We start from the raw sequence: 23,203 nt of genomic DNA, 5'->3' as shown, positions 1-23,203 counted from the left end.
CCTCTACGCTTTTAGGTCGTGGTCCAGGTCCCCATCACCAGGCCCTTGCCCTTGTTGCTATGGCCATCCTTACTATATGGGACATCGGCACAGGAGATCTGGGTCTCGGCATAGATCCCCGTCAACGCCTCGTCAACGTCATAGCACACAGCCTCAACGTGGGGGAACACCACAAGTTTCCCAGTCAGAGACTGGTTCAAAGGATCTGGAACCCCACCTGGAAACCTTAAAAGTGCAACCATGTGAACAGAGTCAGGAACCTGAGGTCTTAGAGGAGATGTATCACAGCGATGCCTCCTCGTCCTCCCCAGATGAAGCTGTTGTTCCTGGAGGTATCTCTCCCCCTGATGATCGAAAGCAGTTTCAAGAGTTGTTCAAAAGGGTGGCTCAATCACAAGACATTCAAGTGGCGGAGGTGCAGGAGAAACACCATAAGCTCCTCAAAAACCTCAGACCTCTGGCTTCATTTAAGATAGCCCTACCACTGGATGATGCAATTATGGAGTCAGCCACTAACATATGGCAGACTCCAGCCTCCATCCCTCCAACTAACAAGAGAGCGGATAAGAAGTATTTTGTCCCTGCCAAGGGCATGGAATTTCTGTTCAGTCACCCACAGCCTAATTCACTAGTGGTTGAATCCTCGCAACACAGAGCCGAAACGTCCCAGTATAAACCCGGGGGATCAGACAAGGATATAAAGAAATTAGACCTCCTTGGCAGAAAGGTTTATTCATCATCTACCTTACTGCTACAGATGGCGAATTACGCCGCTCATTTGTCGAACCACAATTTCGACCACTATTCTAAACTCACCTCCTTCATGGACTTCCTCTCGGAGGATAAAAAGCCGGTCCTCAAAGCAATTGTCCAAGAAGGCTACGCAGCTTCATGAGCAGGAGTCCAGATTGCCTTGGACATAGCGGACACAGTGGCTCGTTCCGCAGCCACTGCAGTGGTAATGCACAGGAAATCGTGGCTCCAGACGTCCGGCATTCCCAAGGATCTGCAAGTAAAAATTGCAGATCTTCCTTTTGACAGGCAGAAATTTGTTTGCGGAATCAACGGACTCACTTCTACACTCTAGTAAGGACTCGAGAGCTACACGTAGGACCCTGGGTATATATACCCCGCCATACAGGAGGAAGAAGTTTTACCCTCAGCAACGGCATTACACTTATCAACCACAGCGGACTCAGTATCAATGGGGGTATGATCAGGGGCGTCAGCAACAGCCACAGCAGTACAAGGCCCCTAGACGTCAACCACAGCAGGGCCGCGCCCCCTCCGGACAAAACATAAGACAGCAGGTTTGACAGGTATGTCGGGGACTGCAAAACCAAGACCGTCTCTCAGTGCCAATCTCAACATATGTTTCACCATCAACTCAAGCTGTTCTACTCTCAATGGCAAAGCATCACCACAGACAAACGGATATTGGAGATTATAGCCACGGGGTACACAACCCCTTTTCAATCATTGCCACCACCGAATCCTCCCACCAGGCCCCTTTTCAGGGATCCCTCTCACCACATAAAATTAAAACAGGAGGTGGACCACCTCTTGTTAATAGGGGCGGTGGAGAGAGTACCGGAACAGTTCCAGGGCAAAGGCTTCTACTCCCGGTACTTCCTGACAGAGAAGATGACAGGAGGTTGGAGGCCCATACTGGATTTATGGGCCCTCAACCGGAATCTGCGCAAACAACGCTTCAAAATGACTACCATTGCTTCCATAATCACGGCACTGGATGATGGAGACTGGTTTGCAGCCCTCGACTTACAGGACGCATATTTCCATATAACAATTCATCCAGCGCACAGACATTTCCTCTGGTTCACAGTAGGCAAAGAACATTTCCAGTACAGAGTCCTTCCATTCGGTCTCTCTTCGGCACCCAGAGTTTTCACCAAAACCCTGGCGGTCATGTCAGCGTACCTACACAGACAGGGCGTCTTCATTTTTCCGTACTTGGGCGACTGCCTGCTGAAACAAACTTCCAAAGTGGAGGTCTTACAGATGATACGCATCACCACAATCACATTTACCTCACTGGGCCTCCTCATCAACCTCTCGAAGTCAAAAACTGAGCCCATGCAAAATATAGAATTTATAGGAGCCCGAATAGACTCTGCTACATCAAGGGTATATTTGCCCGATGCCCGTTTTTGCACCATCAAATCTCTGGTACAAGTAGTAACGTACAGCTCCACTGTTCCAATCCTAACATGTCTACAGTTGTTGGGGCACATGGCGACCACCACGTTTGTGGTACAAAACGCCAGACTGCACATGCGAGGCTTGCAGCATTGGTTGGCGAGCGTGTACAAACCATCAGCCCATACCGTTCACAGGATGGTATCACCCACAACAGAGGTGCAAAGGTCACTGGCATGGTGGGCAAACCCCAAGAGCCTACTAGTAGGAGTACCTTTCCGCCAACTGCAAATTACCATTTTTCTCACAACAGATGCATCCCATATGGGATGGGGAGCGCACATGGACAACAAAGCCACTCAAGGTTTATGGTCCCCCGTGGAGAGGACACTGCATATAAACATACTAGAGCTCAGAGCAGTGTTCAATGCATACAGACATTTTCAGAATTACCTGCACGGGAAAGTAGTCGGGATAAATACCGACAACACCTCCACCATGTTTTATATAAACCGACAAGGAGGGGCCAGATCTCATGCACTCTGTGCGGAGGCTGTCCGGTTGTGGAAGTGGTGCATTGCCAACAACATAACCCTAAGAGCTTTATACTTGCCAGATGTCCACAACGTAAAGGCGGACCAACTCAGCAGACACTTTGCGCCCACGCACGAGTGACAGATCCGTTCCAACCTGCTCCACCGAGTGTTTCACAAATGGGGGTTTCCCCAAATCGATTTGTTCGCCACTCACAACAACAAGAAATGTCCCCACTGCTGCTCCAGAGCAGGCATAGGACAGGGATCCTTGGGGGACGCCTTCATGATCCCATGGAAGGGCCCTCTACTCTATGTGTTCCCTCCCACAACACTCATACACTAGGTTTTGGAGAAAGCCAAAAGGGAGAGAGCACACATGATACTCATAGTTCCAACCTGGGATCGACAACAATGGTTCCCGCTGCTTCTGTGCATGGCACGTTGGCGGCCGTTTCCCCTACCGGCAGTACCGGACCTTCTCACACAGGCTCGAGGGTCAATACTGCATCTGCACCTGCAGGGACTCCACCTACATGCATGGCTAATCCATGGCTCAGTGCCCTAGAGAGTACATGTTCGGAGGGAGTGAAGCAAGTCCTGGAGTGTAGTCGGAAGACTTCCACCAGAAGGACTCATGAGCACAAGTGGACACGATTTACCTCCTGGTGCTCTTCCAAGCAGTTGACACCTGTGGATGCCCCTATAACCACAATTCTGGACTACCTACTAGAACTCAAACAAAAGGGGCTTTCTCTATCCTCGATAAAAGTTCATCTCGCGGCTATATCAGCTTTTCCACACGAAGAGGAGGGATCAACCATATTCGCCCATCCTGTTGTCATGCGTTTCTTAAAGGGGTTGGCAAATCTTTATCCCCCTCGGAAACCGATACCTCCGTCATGGAGTTTGGACTTGGTCCTCCACACGCTGTCGGGACCACCCTTTGAGCCATTGGCTACGGTTCCCCTCCAGTTACTTACCATGAAGACAACCTTCCTTCTTGCGATTACGTCAGCCCATCTGGTGAGCGAGCTTGCAGCAATAATGGCCACACCGCCCTGCACAGTGTTCTCAAAGGAAGTGGTGGTCTTGCGATTACATCCAGCCTTTGTTCCAAAGGTCTCATCAGAGTTCCACATTAACGAACCGATAGTATTACCCTCTTTTTATCCTAAGCCTCACAGCTCCAGTAAGAAGGCACGGCTGCACTTATTAGATGTGAGAAGGGCGTTGGCCTTTTACATAGATAGGACTAAGCCTTTCCGGAAAACGGACAGACTCCTGGTGTCCCTCGCACCCAGGTCGAAAGGGGAAGGCCTGTCTTCACAGAGGATTTCAAACCACATCGTGTTATGCATAAGACTGTGCTATGAGCTTCGCAAGACTCCTCTGCCGGTTCCGCCCAGGGCTCACTCCACTAGAGCGATGGCGGCGTCGACGGCCTTCTTCAAGGGAATCGCGCTGAGAGACATCTGCAGAGCGGCGACTTGGTCATCCTACGACACTTTTGCCAAACACTGCGCCATGCACCAGATGTTTGATGAGGATACACGCCTGTCGACAGCAGTCCTTTCAAGGGCAAGCTGCGCATAAATCGGGTACCCACCTCCTTTTTTGGGGGGGCAGGTTACTGCTGGGTAGTCACCTACTGTGGAGCACCTACGGGGACCACTCGAAGAAGAAAGAGAGGTTACTCACCTGTGTAGTAACGATGGTTCTTCGAGATGTGTCCCCGTGGGTGCTCCACTACCCACCCGTTCCTCCCCACTTCGGAGCTCTGTTTCGTGTTTTTCAGGGACATCCGGACCGGTTGATCAGGAACTGGTGGGGACCGGATCGCACACGTGACCATAAGCGTGTGAAGGACCAACGCGCATCGGTGCATGCGTGACCCGACGGAGACTGTTGGACATTTTCCGATCTGCGGCGCCGGGGCGAGCCCGACACCTTCTGTGGAGCACCCATGGGGACACATCTCGAAGAACCATCGTTACTACACAGGTGAGTAACTTCTCTTTATAATGTAGAACAGGGGTGTGCAAAGAGGCCGGAGGAGAGGCATGAAATTTCAGAAGGAGGGTGTAATGTGATTCGCGACTGAGTTTCTCGCTCATCCGTCTAACTAAAAATGGTAAAACGTTATCAGTTTTTATGTATGTGTATTTGCATTTAGGTACCAACTACTAAAGTTTTTACATTCTATGTTCTTATTTTCTTACACATGCTGAAAGGGCTTTTTTCATATGAACAAAAGTGAAATTTCTGTTGGTCAGACAGTTTGTGAGGCCTCTGCTAATGATTTTTTAAACCACATACAATGCTTGCAAAGATAGTCCTTTCCAGAGGAGCTGCATGTCCGCGTGCTCCTGCCAATTGTCTTGTGACCTTGTGGATTTAATTCTCGAAATCAGATGGTAGCTGGTAAAGTTTCTTTCCTAAAATTAGAAACTACTATGAGAATATGGCCTTACAGAATCATAGAATACTACAACTTGAAGGGACCTCAGGAGATTATCAAGTTCAGTCCCCTGCACTCGTGGCAGGAGCAAGCATCATCTATATCATCCTTGTTAGATATTTATCCAGCCTGTTCTTGAATATCTCCACCCTAAGTAATTTATTCTCATTCTTAACCACCCTGACAGGATTTTTTTCATAATGTGCAACCTAAACCTCCCTTTTTGTATTTTAAACCCATTGCTTCTTGTCGTATCAGAGGCAGAGGAGAATAATTTTTCTCCCTCCTCTTTGTAACAGTCTTTTAGGTAGTTGGAAGCTGCTACCCTGTGCCCACTTATCCTTTTCTTTTCAAAACTAAACACAATCAATTCTTTTAATCTTCTGTAATAGGTCATATTTTTAGACCTTTAATCATTTTAGTTTTAGTTGTTTCTCTCTGAACTTTCTTTGATTTCTCTCTCTATCTTTCCGACAACATGTTGCCCAGAACTGGACCCAGCACTCGAATTGAGTCCTAGTCAGTTCAGCCTTCTTTGTTATACATATGAAAATTGATACAGTAGATATTTCATTGTTCTTCAGTGTTTTGTAATAGTGAAAAGCTTAGTAAAAACAAAAAAGCAGTCAAGTAGCACTTTAAAGACTAGCAAAATAATTTATTAGGTGAGCTTTTGTGGGACAGACCCACTTCTTCAGACCATAGCCGTACCAGAACAGATTTCTTTGCAGTGGTTTCAGTTGAGGGCTGTAGGTGATGACCAGTGGTGTTCTGTTCTTGGCTTTTTGGGGCCGATCCTTGGAGTAGCTGGTCTCTGGGTATTCATCTGGCCCTGTCGATTTGTTTTTTTTATTTCTCCTGGTGGGTAATTCAGGTTTATGAATATTTGGTAAAGATCTTGTAGTTTTTGGTCTCTGTCAGTTGGATCAGAGCAAATGCAATTGTACCTAAGGGCTTGACTGTAAAGAATGGATCTAGTTATGTGTGCAGGGTGGAAGCTAGAAGCGTGTAGGTAAGTATAGCGATCAGTGGGTTTCCAGTACAGTGTGGTACCGATCAGGCCATCCATGATTTGTACTGTAGTGTCCAGGAAATGTATCTTTCGCCTGGAATAATTGAGGCATGAGTTGATGGTGGGGTGCAGATTGTTAAAGTTTCTGTGGAATTCTTTTAAAGTCTCTCTACCATGGGTCCAAATCATAAAGATGTCATCTATGTATCTTAAGTAGGGGAGAAGTGATAGGGGATGAGAGCTGAGGAATCGTCGTTCCAGGTCAGCCATAAATATATTAGCATATTGTGGGGCCATGCGGGTTCCCATAGCAGTTCCACTAATCTGGAGGTATAAATTGCCCCAAATTGGAAATAATTGTGGGTGAAAACAAAATTACAGAGGTCAGACACCAGATTGGCTGTGGTAACATCAAGGATGGTTTTCCTGGAGTCTGTTCTGGTATGGCTATGGTCTGAAGAAGTGGGTCTGTCCCACGAAAGCTCACCTAATAAATGATCGTGCTAGTCTTTAAAGTGCTACTTGACTGCTTTTTGTTTTTGATAGTATATGGACTAGCACGGCTCCTTCTCCGTTACTATTGTTTTTGTATGTTACCATTCTTGGTGTTTGTGTCCATGTATTGTTTTGCATAGAGACAGTCGGCAGTTGTGCCATTGTACATGGCAGAGGAGCATTGCTGGCATATGATGACATATATTGCATTAATAGATGTGCAGATGGATGAGCGTTTGGTATAGCTGGGCTCCTTGAAGTTTTTGCTCAAACGGAGTAACATGACTACTGCTTTGAAATGTGTCAGAATGGGACAGGTTTCTGTTTCAAAAAAGATGATAATGTAAATGGGCAACATACAGACACTGGGGTGGGAGAAGGAGGGATAAGAATGAGAAAGGTGAGTCAGGAGGAACAGAAGGAATAAATGGGACTGACTATTGAGCTGCTGAGTTGTCGAGTAAATGCTTTTTCAGAGAGGAAATGGGAGAGTCATGTGGAGTACTGTGAGGAAATGATGGATGTTCAGATTCACTGAAGTTGGTGAGGGAGTCTTTATGATGTATATACTGGTAGCTTTCAAAATGTTCCATACTGGCACTGCCCATCTGTTCAATGATGCACAAAGGGCATGGTGATTGTGACAAGCGCCTCCCCCTCTGCCATACTCACAAGCTATCTAAGTTGAGAGCCACTTGTGTTGAGGCTCAAGGGAAGGGATGTTGTGCTATGGTGGCACTATTAGAGTAGAACACATGCTTGTGGAAGTAGGAGTTAGGAAACGTTAATGGCTCCTGAAGTGTTTGTCACATATCAACCATACCTAGTTTCTGTCAGTGTTGAACTATAAAATTTCGGATTAATTAAAAATTTTACAATTTCCTTGGTATTTTGCAAAGGTGATAGTTCCTTGACAGCTTAAACATGCTTATCCAGCTAACTGATGAATTTTAGCTCAGATGATGAGAGAATAATCAGTAGAAACCCAAAGCCTTGTAGCCCTAATCAAGGCAAGCTGTGGGTCTCATCCAGCCCATGGACTCTGTATAGTGGGGAGAGGAAGCAGCTGTTCAAACTTCAGGGGAGCACTCCCTGCAGGCACATCTCCCATTGATTAGAATTGCGGGGGGCGGGGGGGGCATTATGCGTGTGTGTGTGTCTGCATGGAGCACTTTCCTGCGTCACACAGAGCCACAGAAGATGCCTGCTCTCCCCACTCCCCCGGGACCTGTGCCAGGTAGGTGCCCTAATCCCCTGTCTTCTCCTGCACTCCCCCAGCCCACATACTCTGCATCCCAGCCCAGTCCCTGGCAGCCTCTCATTGGTACACTTTCATTTTGGACCCGTCTCAGAGCCTAGGGCCCATAAAATATACTAGCCTGGGGCCTCCCGAAGAGTTAATCTGGCACAGGTAAGCTCTGAGCCTCAGTGCCTTTCTCCTACTCTTTCTTCTCCCCTGTGGGGCTGGAGCTTGAGGGGAGTGTGAGGAGTGTCTTTTTTTTCCCCACTTCTCAGTTGGGGCCACATCTGTGAAATGTTTTTTCTTCTTCTCACTTGAGGACCTGGTCAGTGAGGGTTGGCATGTGCCTGTGGCCCCCAACCAGTATTCCCTGTAAGCTGAATGCTTGGGTGGCCACCCATGAGAAATTAAAATGCTGCCCAGCTGATGAGCAGAGCACCCACAACCAGCAGCATGTATTTCTGTTAGTGATGTACATTTGTGCGTGCCTTGGTGCATATAACAATTTAGTCCATATATGGCTGTAAGAAATTGAAGGGAACGTTGTGATCCCCCCCAAAAGGTTAGGTGACCACTAAATCCCATTTTACTGCTTTCCTTTTTATATATGAGAGTAGAAATCCTGAGGTGACATTCAAATCCATCTCATGTTACTGCCATTGTTCTTTGATTTGCTGTAATGTCACTTCGGAATATTTTATAGCCGTTCAGGTATAATGGTAAATGAGCTATTATTTGATTCATACATCTTATGTCTTTCATGCTTCTGCAGTAACTGGTATCTGGTACTTGGAAAGCTGTCATTGCTCTTGTAAAACTTGTGATAAACAGCACTGTGCCAAAAACGCAACATGATTTGATAAATACTCGTGTAGCTTTTTGTTGGTTCTGCAGCTATTGAAAAAGAAATGCACTCTGTTAAAAGGAAGTCAGCTATGCAGTTCAGGAGGCAGCCTTTACATATTTCAGCAAAAGAGTGGCTTGGTTTTTTTTTCCTCCAGAACAGTTGGGTATGATAGAACATATTATTGTTTTATCTCCCTAAAATTACGGAATGAGCCAGACAGCTTGTTGTGCTGAATCACAGCAGTCTGACATCATTCAGACTTTATTGGCTGGGCTATGAAATGTGATTTTTAAAAGGAGGAAGGTTTTGGCCATGAGCTTGGAAAAAGTCGAGACAGTTGGAACTAATGCTGCTTTAAAACCATCCATGTTGTGCTTTGCAATGTAAAATTTCTGGGTTTTGTCTGCAAACTAATGTCTGAGGCTTAATTTTGTTTGACTGCATTCCATTTATAAGTAACGTTCACTAGCACTGTTTTGTTTGGTTCTTATGCTATAATAGATCCAGCATAGATTTTTTTTTTAAATAATATAGAATCCTTATATAAAAAGTGATACTTCCTAATTTTTATGTAAAGCCTGTATCAGTTAGGTACGTTTTAATGCAAAGTGATGTACCTTCAGTAATATCTTTTGTTTGTTACAGATAATGTTCCAGAGGAACTGCGAGAACCATTTTACACAGACCAGTATGACCAGGAACACATTAAGCCTCCTGTTGTTAGCTTGCTGCTATCTGCTGAACTCTATTGTCGTGCTGGAAGTCTTATTCTCAAGAGTGATGCTGCAAAGCCACTTTTGGGTCATGATGCAGTTATCCAGGCCTTGGCACAGAAAGGTCTTTATGTCACTGACCAAGAGAAGTTAGTAACTGAAAGAGATCTGCACAAGAAACCCATTCAGATGGTGAGTGTGGCCTTTGTGGCTTTTTTTCTTCCTTTGTGCATTTAATGGCTGTACAATTATTCGTGTTTGACTTCAACCTCATTGTTTTTATCTCAAGAACTAGATTCAGTTATCCTATGGTAGGGATATTGACTTAACTTTTTGTCTTATCTCTCTCTATCAAAATGGGGAGTTGAGGATTTCAAAATTTAGAGGCCATGTCTTTGAAAGTCTCTTTCAGACAACATATAAAATATTTTGTCCTCCAGTAGTTGAAGAGTCATCGTTGTTTCTGTTCTTGTACCACTTCTCTCTTTCCCAGTTTGTCTATTCATCTCCGTTCCTGCACATCTACCAGTTCTCTCCACCTCTGAAGAATAGCTAATAACTTATTGATTCTGGAGAACACTGAACAGTTGTGAAATACATGTTTTTATATACACATTAACTTTCTTAACATGGTTAGTTGTTAGTTTTCACTTTGTAAAATATGTTGAAATACAGTTTGATATGGCTTAAAGAGCCAAGTTGCCTTTAAAGGCGGGAGTGAAATCTTGCTCGTATTGAAGTCAGTGACAGTTTTGCCATTAGCCTCACTAGATCAGAATGCCATCTAGAGTGGCTTATTCTTTGAATGCTACAGTTGAAGTTTGTCAAGGACACTGTCTGGGCTTGGGCTTTTATCTCTTGATCATTTCTGAAATAAGGAAAATAGGATGACAATGTACACATTAGCGTTAGTCTGTCAAATTTTTCTGTGTGGTGTGTATCCTAATGCTTCCTCTTAAAGGGGTGTTCCATTATTGCTTATACTTCCAATGCAGTATTTTATGGCAGTGCTTCAGCATGTTACATAAGAAATTCTTCAGAAAAACCTGCGGTTAGAGGACTCTAGGAAAACATGCTTATAGACTACTTGCATGTTAGAGTTAATATTTAGGGATGTTGAGTGACAGGTAATGATGTATAAGAGCTATAATTTAAATAATTGTCTGTGGAGGGAGAGAAGAAGTTGGTGTGCTGTGTACCTCTTACTGGCTACCTTGGTAAGTATATTACTCTTATTTGGTGTATGAAAGGAAATACTTTTTCCAAGTCCTCAACTGCTAGTATATTGAGCGGCGAAGTTCAGAGTTTGGATTAAACCCACAAAATTCACCGATAACAGTTTTGCTAACCTACCCTGGAAAAATGGAATTTTTTTTTGTAAGTAGTAGTTTTTAAAACCTTATCCATTTTAAAATGCAAATTCTCAATGACTTCACAGAATATCATAGCTCCACAGAACAGTACACAGTAGTCTTATCAGTTATTTAAATCTGTGTAAACATTCTAGCCAACAAAACAATGGTAAAACTGTTAAAGATCGTCAGTCTTGTACATAAGTTTTTATTAAGTACTAATTAAATATCAGCTCAGCGGACTTTAGGTTCCAACAGTTACTATCCTGTAAAGGCAGCTTTTTTTTATTTTGGTTTGTAAGAATTTTATATGTACGCTTACTTACCTGTGAAAGAATGGATATGTTAAGATAGAGTAAAGCTTATGCTGTCTCAGGGTTTGTTTATATTTGACTGAGAGAAAGGGGTTGGTGTTGGTTGATTATGCAACATAAAAATATACAAGTGAAAGATGAAGCATGATTGTTCGAGATAAGAGATAATTTAGAATCAACTGTATTTAAGAAATAATGTGACTGCAGTACGTAAAGTTGAACCACTGGAAGAGTCTTAGGCTGAGTTTAAACTGCCACTCTGTGGCTCGGGTATGTGGAAAGACGCCCTCTCCTCCAAGCTCAGTAAGTTACAGTGCTATAAAGTGCCAGTGTAAATGGGTTTCTAGCACTATTAGCTATTCCCCTTGTGGAGGTGGTTTAAATAATCACTGGGAGAGCTCTCTCCTGGAATCTCCTTTGCGGCCGCACACTCACTTTAAGGTGCAGCCATGGCAGAACTTGAATTTTCAAATATAGACAAATTATTTTATTTGTATTCCATGACTGGCCAGATGCCCCAATCAGTGTGTGAAGTACTGTACAAATGAGTAGATGCAACCCATGCAATGAGGAAATCTGAGGAAGTGGTCTTAACCATGAAAGCTCATTACTTAATAAATAAATTTGGACTGCTGGTTGTTTGTGAAGCTTACAAACTAACATGGCTACCTCTCTGGTTTTAAGATTTGGGACACCCTAAATGAAATCTAGCCCTAATAAAGTCAATTGCAAAACTCCCTTTAACTTGATTGGAATTAGGATTTTGTCTCTGATCGCTAAATCTAGTAGAGGTAATTTAATGTCTATGGCTTGGTTCTGTTTCTGTCCCTCTACTTAGAAAGCAGATTGTCTACAAGCAGACTGTTTTTCATAATTCCTGTTTGTAGCTGCATAGTGGGAGGAATGATTAGGTAAAGTCCTTAGCCCAGTAGCTGAACCTACAACTTCAGTTTTACCTGGATCTCTTGCATTTGGACTCTTTCTGAAATCTGCTACCACAACATTTGGTAGTTTTGATGGTCAGAGTACTTCTGCAACACTGGTCTGTGAATACAAATATGTCCATGCAATAAATTTGTTAGAAAACTGAGTTGGTAAGTTTTTTTTTTCCATTCTAAACTGAGATCATTAACAGTTAATGTGACTTAAGCCGTGTCTACACGTGCACGCTACTTCGAAGTAGCGGCACTAACTTCGAAATAGCACCCGTCACGGCTACATGCGTCGGGCGCTATTTCGAAGTTAACTTCGACGTTAGGCGGCGAGACGTCGAAGTTGCTAACCCCATGAGGGGATAGGAATAGCACCCTACTTCGATGTTCAACGTCGAAGTAGGGACCGTTTAGTCGTTGCGCGTCCCGCAACGTCGAAATTGCCGGGTCCTCCATGGTGGCCATCAGCTGAGGGGTTGAGAGACGCTCTCTCCAGCCCCTCAGCTCACTGGTGGCCGCATGGAGCGGCCCCTTAAAGGTCCCCTCCCCCTCCCTTCCTGTGCAGGAAGCTGAGGGAACGTGCAGGCGGCAGCCCAGACACGCGGCCAGCCTGCACGTCCCTCAGCCAGCACAGCCACCCACCCAGCTGCGATGGCTGCCCGGCAGCGCCCCCAGGGGACCCCCCACCAAGGGGAGCCAGGGCAGCCAGCCCAGCCAGGCGGGCAGCCAGGCTGGCAAGCGGCAGCGGGGCCCCTCCTGGACGGAGGCCGAGCTGCGGGACCTGCTGGGGTTCTGGAGCGAGGAGGAGGTGCTCCAGGTAATGGGGAGCAAGAGGCGGAACGCGGATGCGTTTGCTCGGCTGGCCGATGGCCTGGCTGCCCGGGGTCACCCTGCCCGCACTCCTGATCACGTCAGGAGTAAGGTGAAGGAGCTGCGGCAGGGTTACTCCCGGGCCCGGGATGCGGCCAGCCGATCTGGGGCCGCCCCCGTCACTTACCCCTTTTACAGGGAGCTCAGGGACATCCTGGTCCACCGGCACACCTCCTCCCCTCCGGCCACCCTTGAAACTTCGGCCAACGAGCCCCAGCAGGCCCTGCAGCCGGAGTCCGCCCCGGAGGTAAGCCCCGCACCCCGGGGCCCCCCCCGGAGCCCACCCCCGGGACATCGCGGCAGGAGGAGGAGGAGGAGGAGGAGGGGGGCTCCTCCACAGAATCCGGGCTGCAGATCCTCCTCCTGCCATCCCGGAGCAGCAGCCGGGCCTCCGCCCCCCAGGGATCTCCAGACTGTGGGAGTGGACCGACAGGTATGTACCCCCCTCTGGTGTACACCCCTGGGCTTGAGGGGCGGGGGGCAATAGATATGTGTCCAGGGCCCCCCACATGCTCACATGGCCATGGCCCCAAGGACAGCAGGGCCATGGCCCTCACAGCAGTGCATCAGCCCCTGCCCCCCCCCGCAAGACAGTGCCATGCCCCATCCCCGGGGCAGGGGGGAGCGGAACCTTGAGGGGCCCCCGGGAGGAGGGGGTGGGACACCCCACAGCAGCAGCAGCAGCAGCATGTGATGGAGTGGGGGGAGTGCAAAAGGGAGACTCAGGCTACATATGAGCAACAAGAGCCGAATAGCTCCCAGGGGCAAAGGATGATCGTGGGGCCACAGCTGGCAGGTGACACCTCTGCCCTGAACAAAGAGGGAGGGAGGAGCCGAGCTGGCTTGGAATTGGGGGGGGGAGGGCGGGGGCCACAGGTAGAGGCTAGGGGAAGGGAGAGCTGGAAGGCAGCCAGCCTGAGGAGGGGGAAAGCTGCATCCCAGAGGGGCATCCCTTGGGGTCTTCTCCCCACGACGGGTTGGAAGGACTGTCTCTTCCAACAGCTGGTGCTGTCACTCCTGGGAGAAACTGGGCATCTGTGGCCTAAGAAACCTCTCCTGCTGTCAGACCCTGCGGAGTGAAGTGAGAGTCGCTCCCACCAGGGGATGGGGTGCAGGGCAGGGGGACCCCTGAACCCCATCCATCACAGCAGCATCTCCCGGGGACGGGGCTAGGAAACCTGCAGCACAGGGCTGGGGGGACAAAGGCCACGGCTCGGGGCCCACACTAACGCCTGTCTCCATTCTTTTCCCCCCCTCCTCTCCTGTGTCCCGCACCTTCACCATCAGAAGGACTGGAAGAGAGCTCCGGCGAGGCATCAGTGGTCCCGGAGAGCTCTCCGGGACCATCGCTCCAGGCCAGCCCCTCAGCCGAGGACCAACCGGCCCCACGGCGGGCTAGACGGCGGACCCCGCGGCGCCGACGGCGACGGACCCCCAGCTGCTGGCCATCCACCGACGGCAGCTGGAGGTCGCGGAGCAGCACCTGCAACTGCAGGAGCGGGCGCTGGCCTGGCGCCAAGAGGCATGGGGGGCCTACATGGAGACTTTCAACTGCCTGGTGGACTACCTGGCCCCCCATGCCGCGCCGGCCGCCGCAGCGCCCGCCGTACCTGCTCCACCAGCCGCACCACCAGCTGCTCCACCCGTCGCCGTCCCGTCCGCCATCGCCCCGCCACCCACCGCCGAGGGCCGGAGCGCCGAGGGACCCCTGGAGCCAGCTGAGACTCGCCGGGCATATCTTCCAGTCCGGCCCGCCTCCAGCCAGCCCCGGACAGGGCTGCGGCCGTGGCGGGGTTCCCGGCCGCCCACGCCAAGTGCCGGACTGTAGGGGCGAGGGGCCCGGGACGTGGCCCCCCCCTTGTATATAGTTTCAACTTTTTATTTTGTGCACCCCGTTTGCCCCGTCCCCCCCATGTAAATAGTTCTCCCCTTTATCCTCCCTGGTTTTCTTTTTATTAATGAGGACACTTGTTTCTTACTGTTGCTTTATTTTACATATTACTTTGGTTCCACATGTTGTAAATAGTTTGTTCTTGTTTTATATATTTATAGTTAAAAAAAAAAAAAAGTTCTCAAAGAAAAAGAAGTTTAAGTTCAGCCACAAGTGCGTGCTGTCATTTGTCCAGGAAAAGTGGGAGAGGGGTGCGGTTGGGTGCTCCATGGTGTGGGCATTGGGGCAGGAGTGTGGTGGAGGAAGGGGCAGGCAGTGGGGGGCCTGGCAGAGTTCACCCTGCGGCCTCATCATCGAAGTGGGCCCGCAGGGCTTCCCGGACCAGGGTCCCTTGGGGGTCCACCTGCCGACTGGGGGCAGCAGGTGGCTGCAGGTCGGCCCTGCCGGCCTCCACAGCCCAGCCCTGGAAAAAGGCCTCCCCCTTGCTCTCCACCAAATTGTGCAGGGCGCAGCAGGCACCCACAATCAGGGGGATGTTGTTGGGGCCCGCATCCAGGCGGGTCAGGAGACATCTCCAGCGTCCTTTCAGGCGGCCAAATGAGCGCTCCACCACCTGGCGCGTGTGGTTCAGGCACTCGTTGAAGCGCTCCTGGCTAGCGGAGAGATGGCCCATGTACGGGTGCATGAGCCAGGGCCGGAGGGGGTATGCCGTATCTGCGATGACGCAGAGGGAAATGGTGGTGTCCCCCAGAGGGATCTCCCGCTAGGGGATGTAGGTCCCTGTCTCCAGCCGGCGGCACAGGCCTGAGTTCCGGAAAACCCGGGCGTCGTGGGTGCTGCCAGGCCAGCCCACATAAATGTCCTGGAAACGTCCCTGGCTGTCCACCAAGGCCTGGAGGACCACAGAATGGTAGCCCTTGCTATTCAGGTATCGTCCTCCACTGTGATGCGGGGCGCGGATGGGGATGTGAGTCCCATCCAGAGCTCCGAAGCAGTTGGGGAAGCCCAGGGTGGCAAAGGCTGCGATGTTGGCATCTGGGTCCCCCAGCTTCACGAGCCTGTGCAGGAGCATGGCGTTGATGGCACGCACAACCTACAGAGAAAGCACATGGGACAGCACCAATGAGGGGTGAGCAGGGTGTGCGTGGCCCTGCCCTGCCCTGGTCTCCCCTCCCCTGCCCTCCTCTGCCCGGGCCCCCCTCCCCTGCCCTGCCCTCCCCCCGTGGGTTCTCTTACCTCCATGAGGACAGCCCTGACGGTGGCCTTGCCGACACCAAACTGCTGTCCCACGGATTGGTAGCTGTCGGGAGTGGCCAGCTTCCAGATAGCGATGCCGACCCGTTTCTCCACTGGGAGGGCACACCGCATGGCGGTGTCCTGGTGCCTGAGTGCGGGGGTGAGCCACTGGCACAGCTCCATAAATATCTGCCGGCTCATTCTGAAGTTCCTGAGCCAGCGGTCGTCGTCCCACTCCCCAAGCACCAGCCGCTCCCACCAGTCAGTGCTGGTGGGGTACTCCACAGCCGCCGGCGTGTGAGGCGGGGTGGGGGGGCGGGGTGCTGCAGGGTTGGGGGTTGAGCCCTGCTGCCCTGGGGGCAGCTCCTCCTCCAGTGTAGCAAGGAGCTGCTCAGCTGCCTCCCGCATGGCATGGAGCAGGGCAAACCCTGCTCCTGCCGGGAGGGCTGGGTGGACCTCTGGTGGCGGCGGCTGCTGCTGCTGCTGCTGGGGGTCCATGACTGCGTCGCCCGGGGTCTGTGTGCCTATGGCTCCTCAGACCGCGTGCTGTGCAGGCTGAGTGTGTCTGGGAGGGGCCCTTTAAGTGAGCGGCTAGCTGTTGCCCTGGAAGTGCTAGTCCGCCCTGTGACCCTGTCTGCAGCTGTGCCTGGCATCCCTATTTCGATGTGTGCTACTTCGGCGTGTAGACGTTCCCTCGCTGCGCCTATTTCGATGTGGTGCTGCGCAACGTCGAAGTTGAACATCGACGTTGCCAGCCCTGGAGGACGTGTAGACGTTATTCGTCGAGATAGCCTATTTCGATGTCGCTACATCGAAATAAGCTATTTCGATGTTGGCTTCACGTGTAGACGTAGCCTTAGTCTGCAGTACATTTACATTGCCAGGAAACATTTAGGCCTATTACTTCCTCTGCAGTTTGCACAGAACAATTTAGACAAAAATCCTTAAAGTGGTTTCAAGGTTTATTTATTTATTTATTTTTACAGACATGGGTAAGTCTTCATCCTTGTAGAGTACTCTGTTTTGAAGACACCAGTCTTTCAAAGGTTGTAGTAAGATAAGAATTTGAAATTCAGTTGTTTTCTTCACTCCAGCCACGTCTGCCGATACTTTATGGAGGATTAAAGAGCCCGAAGGACCCCTCCTTCAGTTCTGGCATTTTGGGTGGCGGGAGCAAAGGATTCACATAGAGGTGGATCACCTGGCAACACCTCCCAGCTCTTCATCTTGCCTACGGAAATGTAGACATTTGGCTTCACAATACGTTCTGGAGTCTAGAAAATCTTGGACAGAGCATACTTTGCATCTAACATTACCTGTCTTCAGAAAAATAGCTTCGATGTTTCCATGTATAGTTATTGAGATACAGGAAGACAGGAGCGAAGGTGGTGAAGAACATACTAAGGATCATCTAATAAATATTTTGTGTCTGCTAAATTTGAACTTTTATCTGGGAAAATACTGCTCAGTTACTCAACCTGTTATTTAATAGCAGCAGTAATCTTAAAATTTCACACATGCTCAGTGATTTATAAAATATTTAACTTGGAACTATAAATGCTTCTGCAAACTTCAATCCTCAAAACACCCTTATAAGGATGGTCAAGTATTCTCCCACTTTGCAGAGTTGTATAAAATGAATAGAAAGGGATTGCGTGAGTCAAATAAGGTATCATGCCAGTGACAGGAAGCCCTGAGATGAGATCTCAACACTCCATGATTTCCAGCATTTCCATTCTACACTATTTTCATGATAAATTTTGAACTAAATCTTATTTATATATTTTATAATTTGCTGTATTCTGTTAGGGCTGTGGCCACACTTGGCCAAAACTTTGAAATGGCCATGCTAATGGCCAAATTGGAGCATACTAATGAGGAGCTGAAATGAATATTCAGCACCTCATTCGCATGCTGCTGGCATTGGCACTTCAAAAGTGCCGCATTTTGCTCATGTGCAGCTCGGCTACACAGAGGTCCTCTTCACTGCCGCAGATTTTGAAATCCCCTTATTCCTATCAGCTGGCATGAAAAGGACCCCAGTGTAGCCAAGCTGCACACGAGCAAAATACGGCACTTTTGAAGTGCCATGGCCGGCTGCATGCTAGTGAGGTGCTGAATATGCATTTCAGTGCCTCATTAGTATCCTTGGATTTGGCCAGTAGCATAGTTGTTTCAAAGTTTTGGCCAAGTATGGCCACAGCCTTATTAGTATTAGAACGATTAAAAATCCTGTTAACAGATTTTGTTTTTTAAACTGGTTGTTTCTCTCTACAATAGACAGAACCATCAATTTTTATATTTTAATGTATTTTAATAAATAGGAAAAAGATGTGAGGTTCTCTGAATCACCATACTTTTGAGGTTCTAAGCAAGATTTTAATTACACTTTATATGTGTGTGTAGTTGTGCACTGTGCTGCTGGCTTTGCCGAGGCTTGCTTTTAAATTTAAGGAAAAAAAAGACTTTGAAACACCATCCTAATTATCTTCCATTTAGTTGCTGATTACCTTTTTCAATACCCTTTTTAAAAAGTGCATTCTCTGAAGAATGCAACTTAAAAGCATTTTCCCAAACACAGTAAATTTATTCAAAATGATTTCATGCCATATTAAAATGCTAACTTGTATGTTGAAGTCTCCAGTGTTGTCATTACGTTGTTTGTTTACCATCTGGAAGGAACATGCCAGTATTGATATCTGTAGCCAGGGTCTACAGCTTTCTCTAATCCAGTGAGAGAATTTATGCCCCGATACAGATTTTGGTTGCTTCACAGAATGTCTTCATTTCCTGTCTTTCCATCTTACCAGCGGAATCTGTATCTCAGCTCTGGGAAGGGAGCCCAACAACTTGGATCCTCAGCCAGTAAGTTGGCAGCTACATGCCACAGATCCTGGCATTTCATGTAACGATATAAATTGCTGTTGAATTTGTTGAATTTTTTTTAGAGAATCCAAAAGTGTAATATGCAAATGAGGTGACATATGCACAATTATACCTCGTTTGCATTTTTATGTGCCTCATTTGCATGCCTCTTTCGAAAGAGAAGTGCAAGTGCAGACGCACCCCTCAAGGACACCCAGCATCACCGCTGATCGTGTAGCAGGGCTAGAGTAGCTTCCAGCTGCTAGCCCTGTGCTACTGCCAGCAGGTCCTTGTGGCCCAGGGGACGCGTGTGGAGAGCCATTCTATCCTTGGATGAAATCCTATTTTCTATGGTTGGGAATGGTCCGTCATGCTCAGGTTAACCTGTGGGGCCTTGGGTGGTCTGGCAGCAGGGGGCAGTCACTGTGGCAGAAGGATCCTCACGTAAGGAGAACTACACAGCTGCCTCCTCCACTGTGCTCCTTTGCCATTTCCCAAGCCAGCTGGTGCTGGGGCTGGGGTGCGCTACTCCCCACCATCACACTGAAGTGGAGATGACAGTGGAGCAGAGCAGAGGCTACTTTGTCCCTCCACTTCCCCACAGCTCCTGCCACCACAATGAGTGCAGAAGACCTGACCTTTGCTGCCTCCCCATGCCAGTCCCCGCCCCCCAACAATCCCTGAGGCTGTGTCCCTCAGCAGGAGGCTTGAGGGAAGGGGTGGTATAGGAGGGAGAGAGAGTGGAAGAGGAGTGAGAAGAGGTAGGGTGGGAGTGGAGTAGTGGCTGGACTTTGGGGAAGAGTATGGATACCCCCTCCTCCCTCAGGGCTGCAGGCCACCAGTCATGTGTGACCTGGACTGTGGAACTTCTCCGGCCATGTGAGTTTGAGACCTCTAACTTTTAAAATATTGCTCTATAGAACTTAAAGGAAGCATACAGTAGAGCTGCTATGCAAATAAGTTATATCAGGTAAGAATACTGTTTTTTTGAAGTTTGTTTCTAGAAATATACTTGCAACTTTTTGTTACTGTTTTCTGAAAACTGTTGCCTTTGTTCTTGAAACATAAAAAGTCTCATACTTTTAGCATACTGATTTTGCAAAGAGAGAACTGTCCCTCTGTCAAACGGTAGAACAATTATCCTAAGCTTCTTAGGTGAATAAAATGAATTTTAAGACATCAACTTGTCTTAGTTTAAAAACCATATAATTTATACAAACTTACAGAAACAAGTGTCTGTTTCATTTCAATAGGTGGAACAGGCTAGGATTCTGCGCACCTTTGCTATGTATTAGCAACACACTTGTATTTGTACATAGATAATTAAGCACACCACCCTTCCCAAAATCAAGATGAGAATTACTAGAGCTGCAGTTGCCAGTCCTGGCATGCACATTTCATTTCTTGGTACATGCCTGTCTTCCTCAAAAACCTGAGAAAGATATGGTGGTAAGATCTCTGTTTGACAGAAATGGTTGCAAGCTCCTAGACTGATGAAGGCAAAAAAAGAAAAAAAAGCCTTCCTCATCACTTAACATATCTGGGTACTGTTTGACCAAATAATGCAGAATGTTCTAAAGTCAAGTTTCTCTTGTGGAAATAGCCTGCCAGTAGCTCCATCTTTTCTTTTTAGTGAGGTTGTCTTATCTTGAACTCTTCACCAAGCGGTTTGGCATAGGGAGAGAATTTAGTCATTGGGTGAGTGGGTCCCAAACCTTTTAGGACTTTAAAGGTTTACAAAAGCTGCTTCAATGGTACATTTCTTTAAACTGATAAGAAGCTATTATGTTGAATACACTTAGGCCTGGTCTACATTAGGAGATTGTCAAATTTAAGTGTCTAAGTTCTATTTTGTAAACTATCCCTCTACACCCCAGCACTCAACAGGTTGATTTTAAGGGACTCTAAGATTGACTTCTGTAATGCTGACTTCCCCCCAAAGTAACTTGAGAAGTCAAATTTGCAAAGTCCAACTATACAGGTGGAGATGGCAGCTTTATTAAAATCGATTTATTAGCCTTTAAGCTGTCCCACAGTGCCACTTGAGCATCTTTTCCAACTGCTCTCCTGGTGAGTCAGAAGTAGGGGACAGGAAGCAGTGGTCATCGACCTGGGAATTTTGATTAGGTTTCCTTTCCTCTCTGACCAGACAGCAAGCAGATGTGTGGATCACATCTCTGCAGCACACCTAATAGCCATGAGTTCCCAGGAACACAAAAGAGCTCCAGCATGGAGCCATAAGGTGATCTTGGGTCTCTTCTCAGTGTGGGTGAAGAAGCTATTTTCATTCAGCTCAAATCCAGCAAAAGAAAAGCTGATGCTTCTGCAAAAATTTTGTTAGGCATGATGGAAAAAGAGCACAGCAGGGATGCTCAGCAGTGCCAAGGGAAAATCAAGGCATTGAGGTAGTTACCAGAAATGCACTTAAGGTAGTTATGCTTTTTTTCCTACTGATAATAGCATATTGCAATCATGGGGGGGAAGAGTCTATGCCCCTTTCCCGTAGAACAACTTGTTAATGTGCCTGGGGATGGAGCAGTCATCCTGTTTTGACAAAAAGCTGAAGGTCTTGTGGATTCTCCTTGTGAGATTTTTGGGGAGATCTGATTTACTCCTACTTCAGCATTAAGACATCTGACCCTGCCAAGTCACCTGTAAGTGATTTGGAAGCATGGCCCCACAGAGCATTCTTGCAAATTTTCCAAAGTAGTAGCCAGACAGAATGAGCAACCTTTTCTGATCCCTTTTTGTTAGTGTGATGAGGCTAATGCCTGATCTGCTTGCCCAGGAGTGTCTTCTGTTTTTGAAGGTTCAAGTATGATAACTCCTATGTGCTGTTGAAAGTTAGCCAGTGTAGATATGGCTATAATAACTTAGCACTGGAAGTGAATGGCAAAAAAAAAAAAAAGTGTTGTATTCCAGTCTAAATCTTTCATCACTAGTCTCTGTGCCCTTATTCTGTTACTTTGACTTCTGTGTCTCTAGAAGTATTCTCTGCTACAATGAGAGCTACAAATCTTTTCCCCCAGACCCCAAATCATATCTAAATTTCTTCTATAACACGTGACTCCAGAAGCTGGAAGTATACGGATGAGGAATCCCAGTACTCAGGGTAAAATTATGTTTCCAACTCTTGTGTTTCTTTGTGTTAGATTGCTTGACATAGCTTAGAGATAAGAGAGGTGAACTGCCCCAATTCCTCTCAATGAAATGTTTACTTTTACCTAAAAAGAAAACATGTTTCAATAGGCCGATCTGTAATTTTAGGTTTACCATTGTGCACATATTTTAGATATGTTACTACTGAAGGTGTTGCAGGTTGTAAGCACAGATGACCAAGGGGAAAAAACAGCTTTGATCTGAAAGCCCCCATCTCTTCGCATTGACTTTGCCATATGTCGTAAGAGACAAGAAGGGTGGCTAGTGTGCTGTGAATACAGGATTCAGATCTGGGTTCAGTTTCTGACTCTGTCACATGCTTCTCTGAGAACTTCACTTAACCTCTTTGTGTCTGAGTGGAAAACAGAATAATACTTCCCTGCCTTGCAGGCATGTTTTGAGGAAAAATGATTGAGGCTTCACTTTAGTGAAAGAGATCAGAGAAGTAGCTTGAAAGGCAAATTTCTTACTGACCACCCCACCCCACATCCTGATCCTCTGCCAGTGAGCGGTGGTCAGTTCAGCTAAGTTTAGTTATTTCGCTATCTTAATCTATCCTCAAATTTTGTGCAAAACTGCATTCTTAATTGGTGGGAAACACACTGTGGAATGATGGAATTGCATTTTTAATTCATTGCTCTGTACACAGAATTACAAATTTCTAATATATAGAATTTTCTGACACACCGTTCTTTTGAAATTCCACCTAAGTGGAGCTTAGTCAGTTTCGGCATATTTACTTCTGACTCAGTGAGAAACTCCTATACAATTCTGCTTTCTTTCATCACGCACTTCAGCATAAGAGACTAAAAACGTAGGAGCTGCATGAATCAGGCAGAGATATTTAGCCCATCTGTTATTTCTCTTATCCTAAATTTTAGCATTCTTCTGTATGTTTCTCTTAGAAAAAGGAACTGCAGAAGGAAGATGGATCTTTGGAACCATTCCTTTCTAGTGGTTAAACTGTGACAATATTATATTTTCATCTAAAACCAGCAACATAAAATTATTAGCTGCGTGTTTAGAAGGGATAAGTCTTTCTGCCTTAATTTTGGTATCATAAAATAATTGGTTGAAACTGTGAATTGCTAATTTAAAATGGCAGTGCACAATTTCCTTGCTATGC

The 23,203-nt window shown here is 47.3% G+C and overlaps 1 protein-coding gene across 4 annotated transcripts in view; it reads left to right on the top strand.

The window, feature by feature from the left end:
* Positions 1-23,203, top strand: part of CAMSAP2 (calmodulin regulated spectrin associated protein family member 2) — a 185,256-nt gene that overhangs the window by 24,448 nt on the left and 137,605 nt on the right. For all 4 annotated transcript variants that reach the window (XM_075002278.1, XM_075002277.1, XM_075002276.1 and 1 more), the window contains exon 2: positions 9,391-9,650. In XM_075002278.1, the coding sequence (XP_074858379.1) occupies positions 9,391-9,650 (260 nt within the window). The remainder of the gene's footprint in view (positions 1-9,390; positions 9,651-23,203) is intronic.

The sequence above is a fragment of the Carettochelys insculpta genome, chromosome 9 (assembly GCF_033958435.1).
Source record: "Carettochelys insculpta isolate YL-2023 chromosome 9, ASM3395843v1, whole genome shotgun sequence".
NCBI lineage: Eukaryota > Metazoa > Chordata > Testudines > Carettochelyidae > Carettochelys > Carettochelys insculpta.
This window is presented reverse-complemented; position numbering and strand designations above follow the sequence as displayed.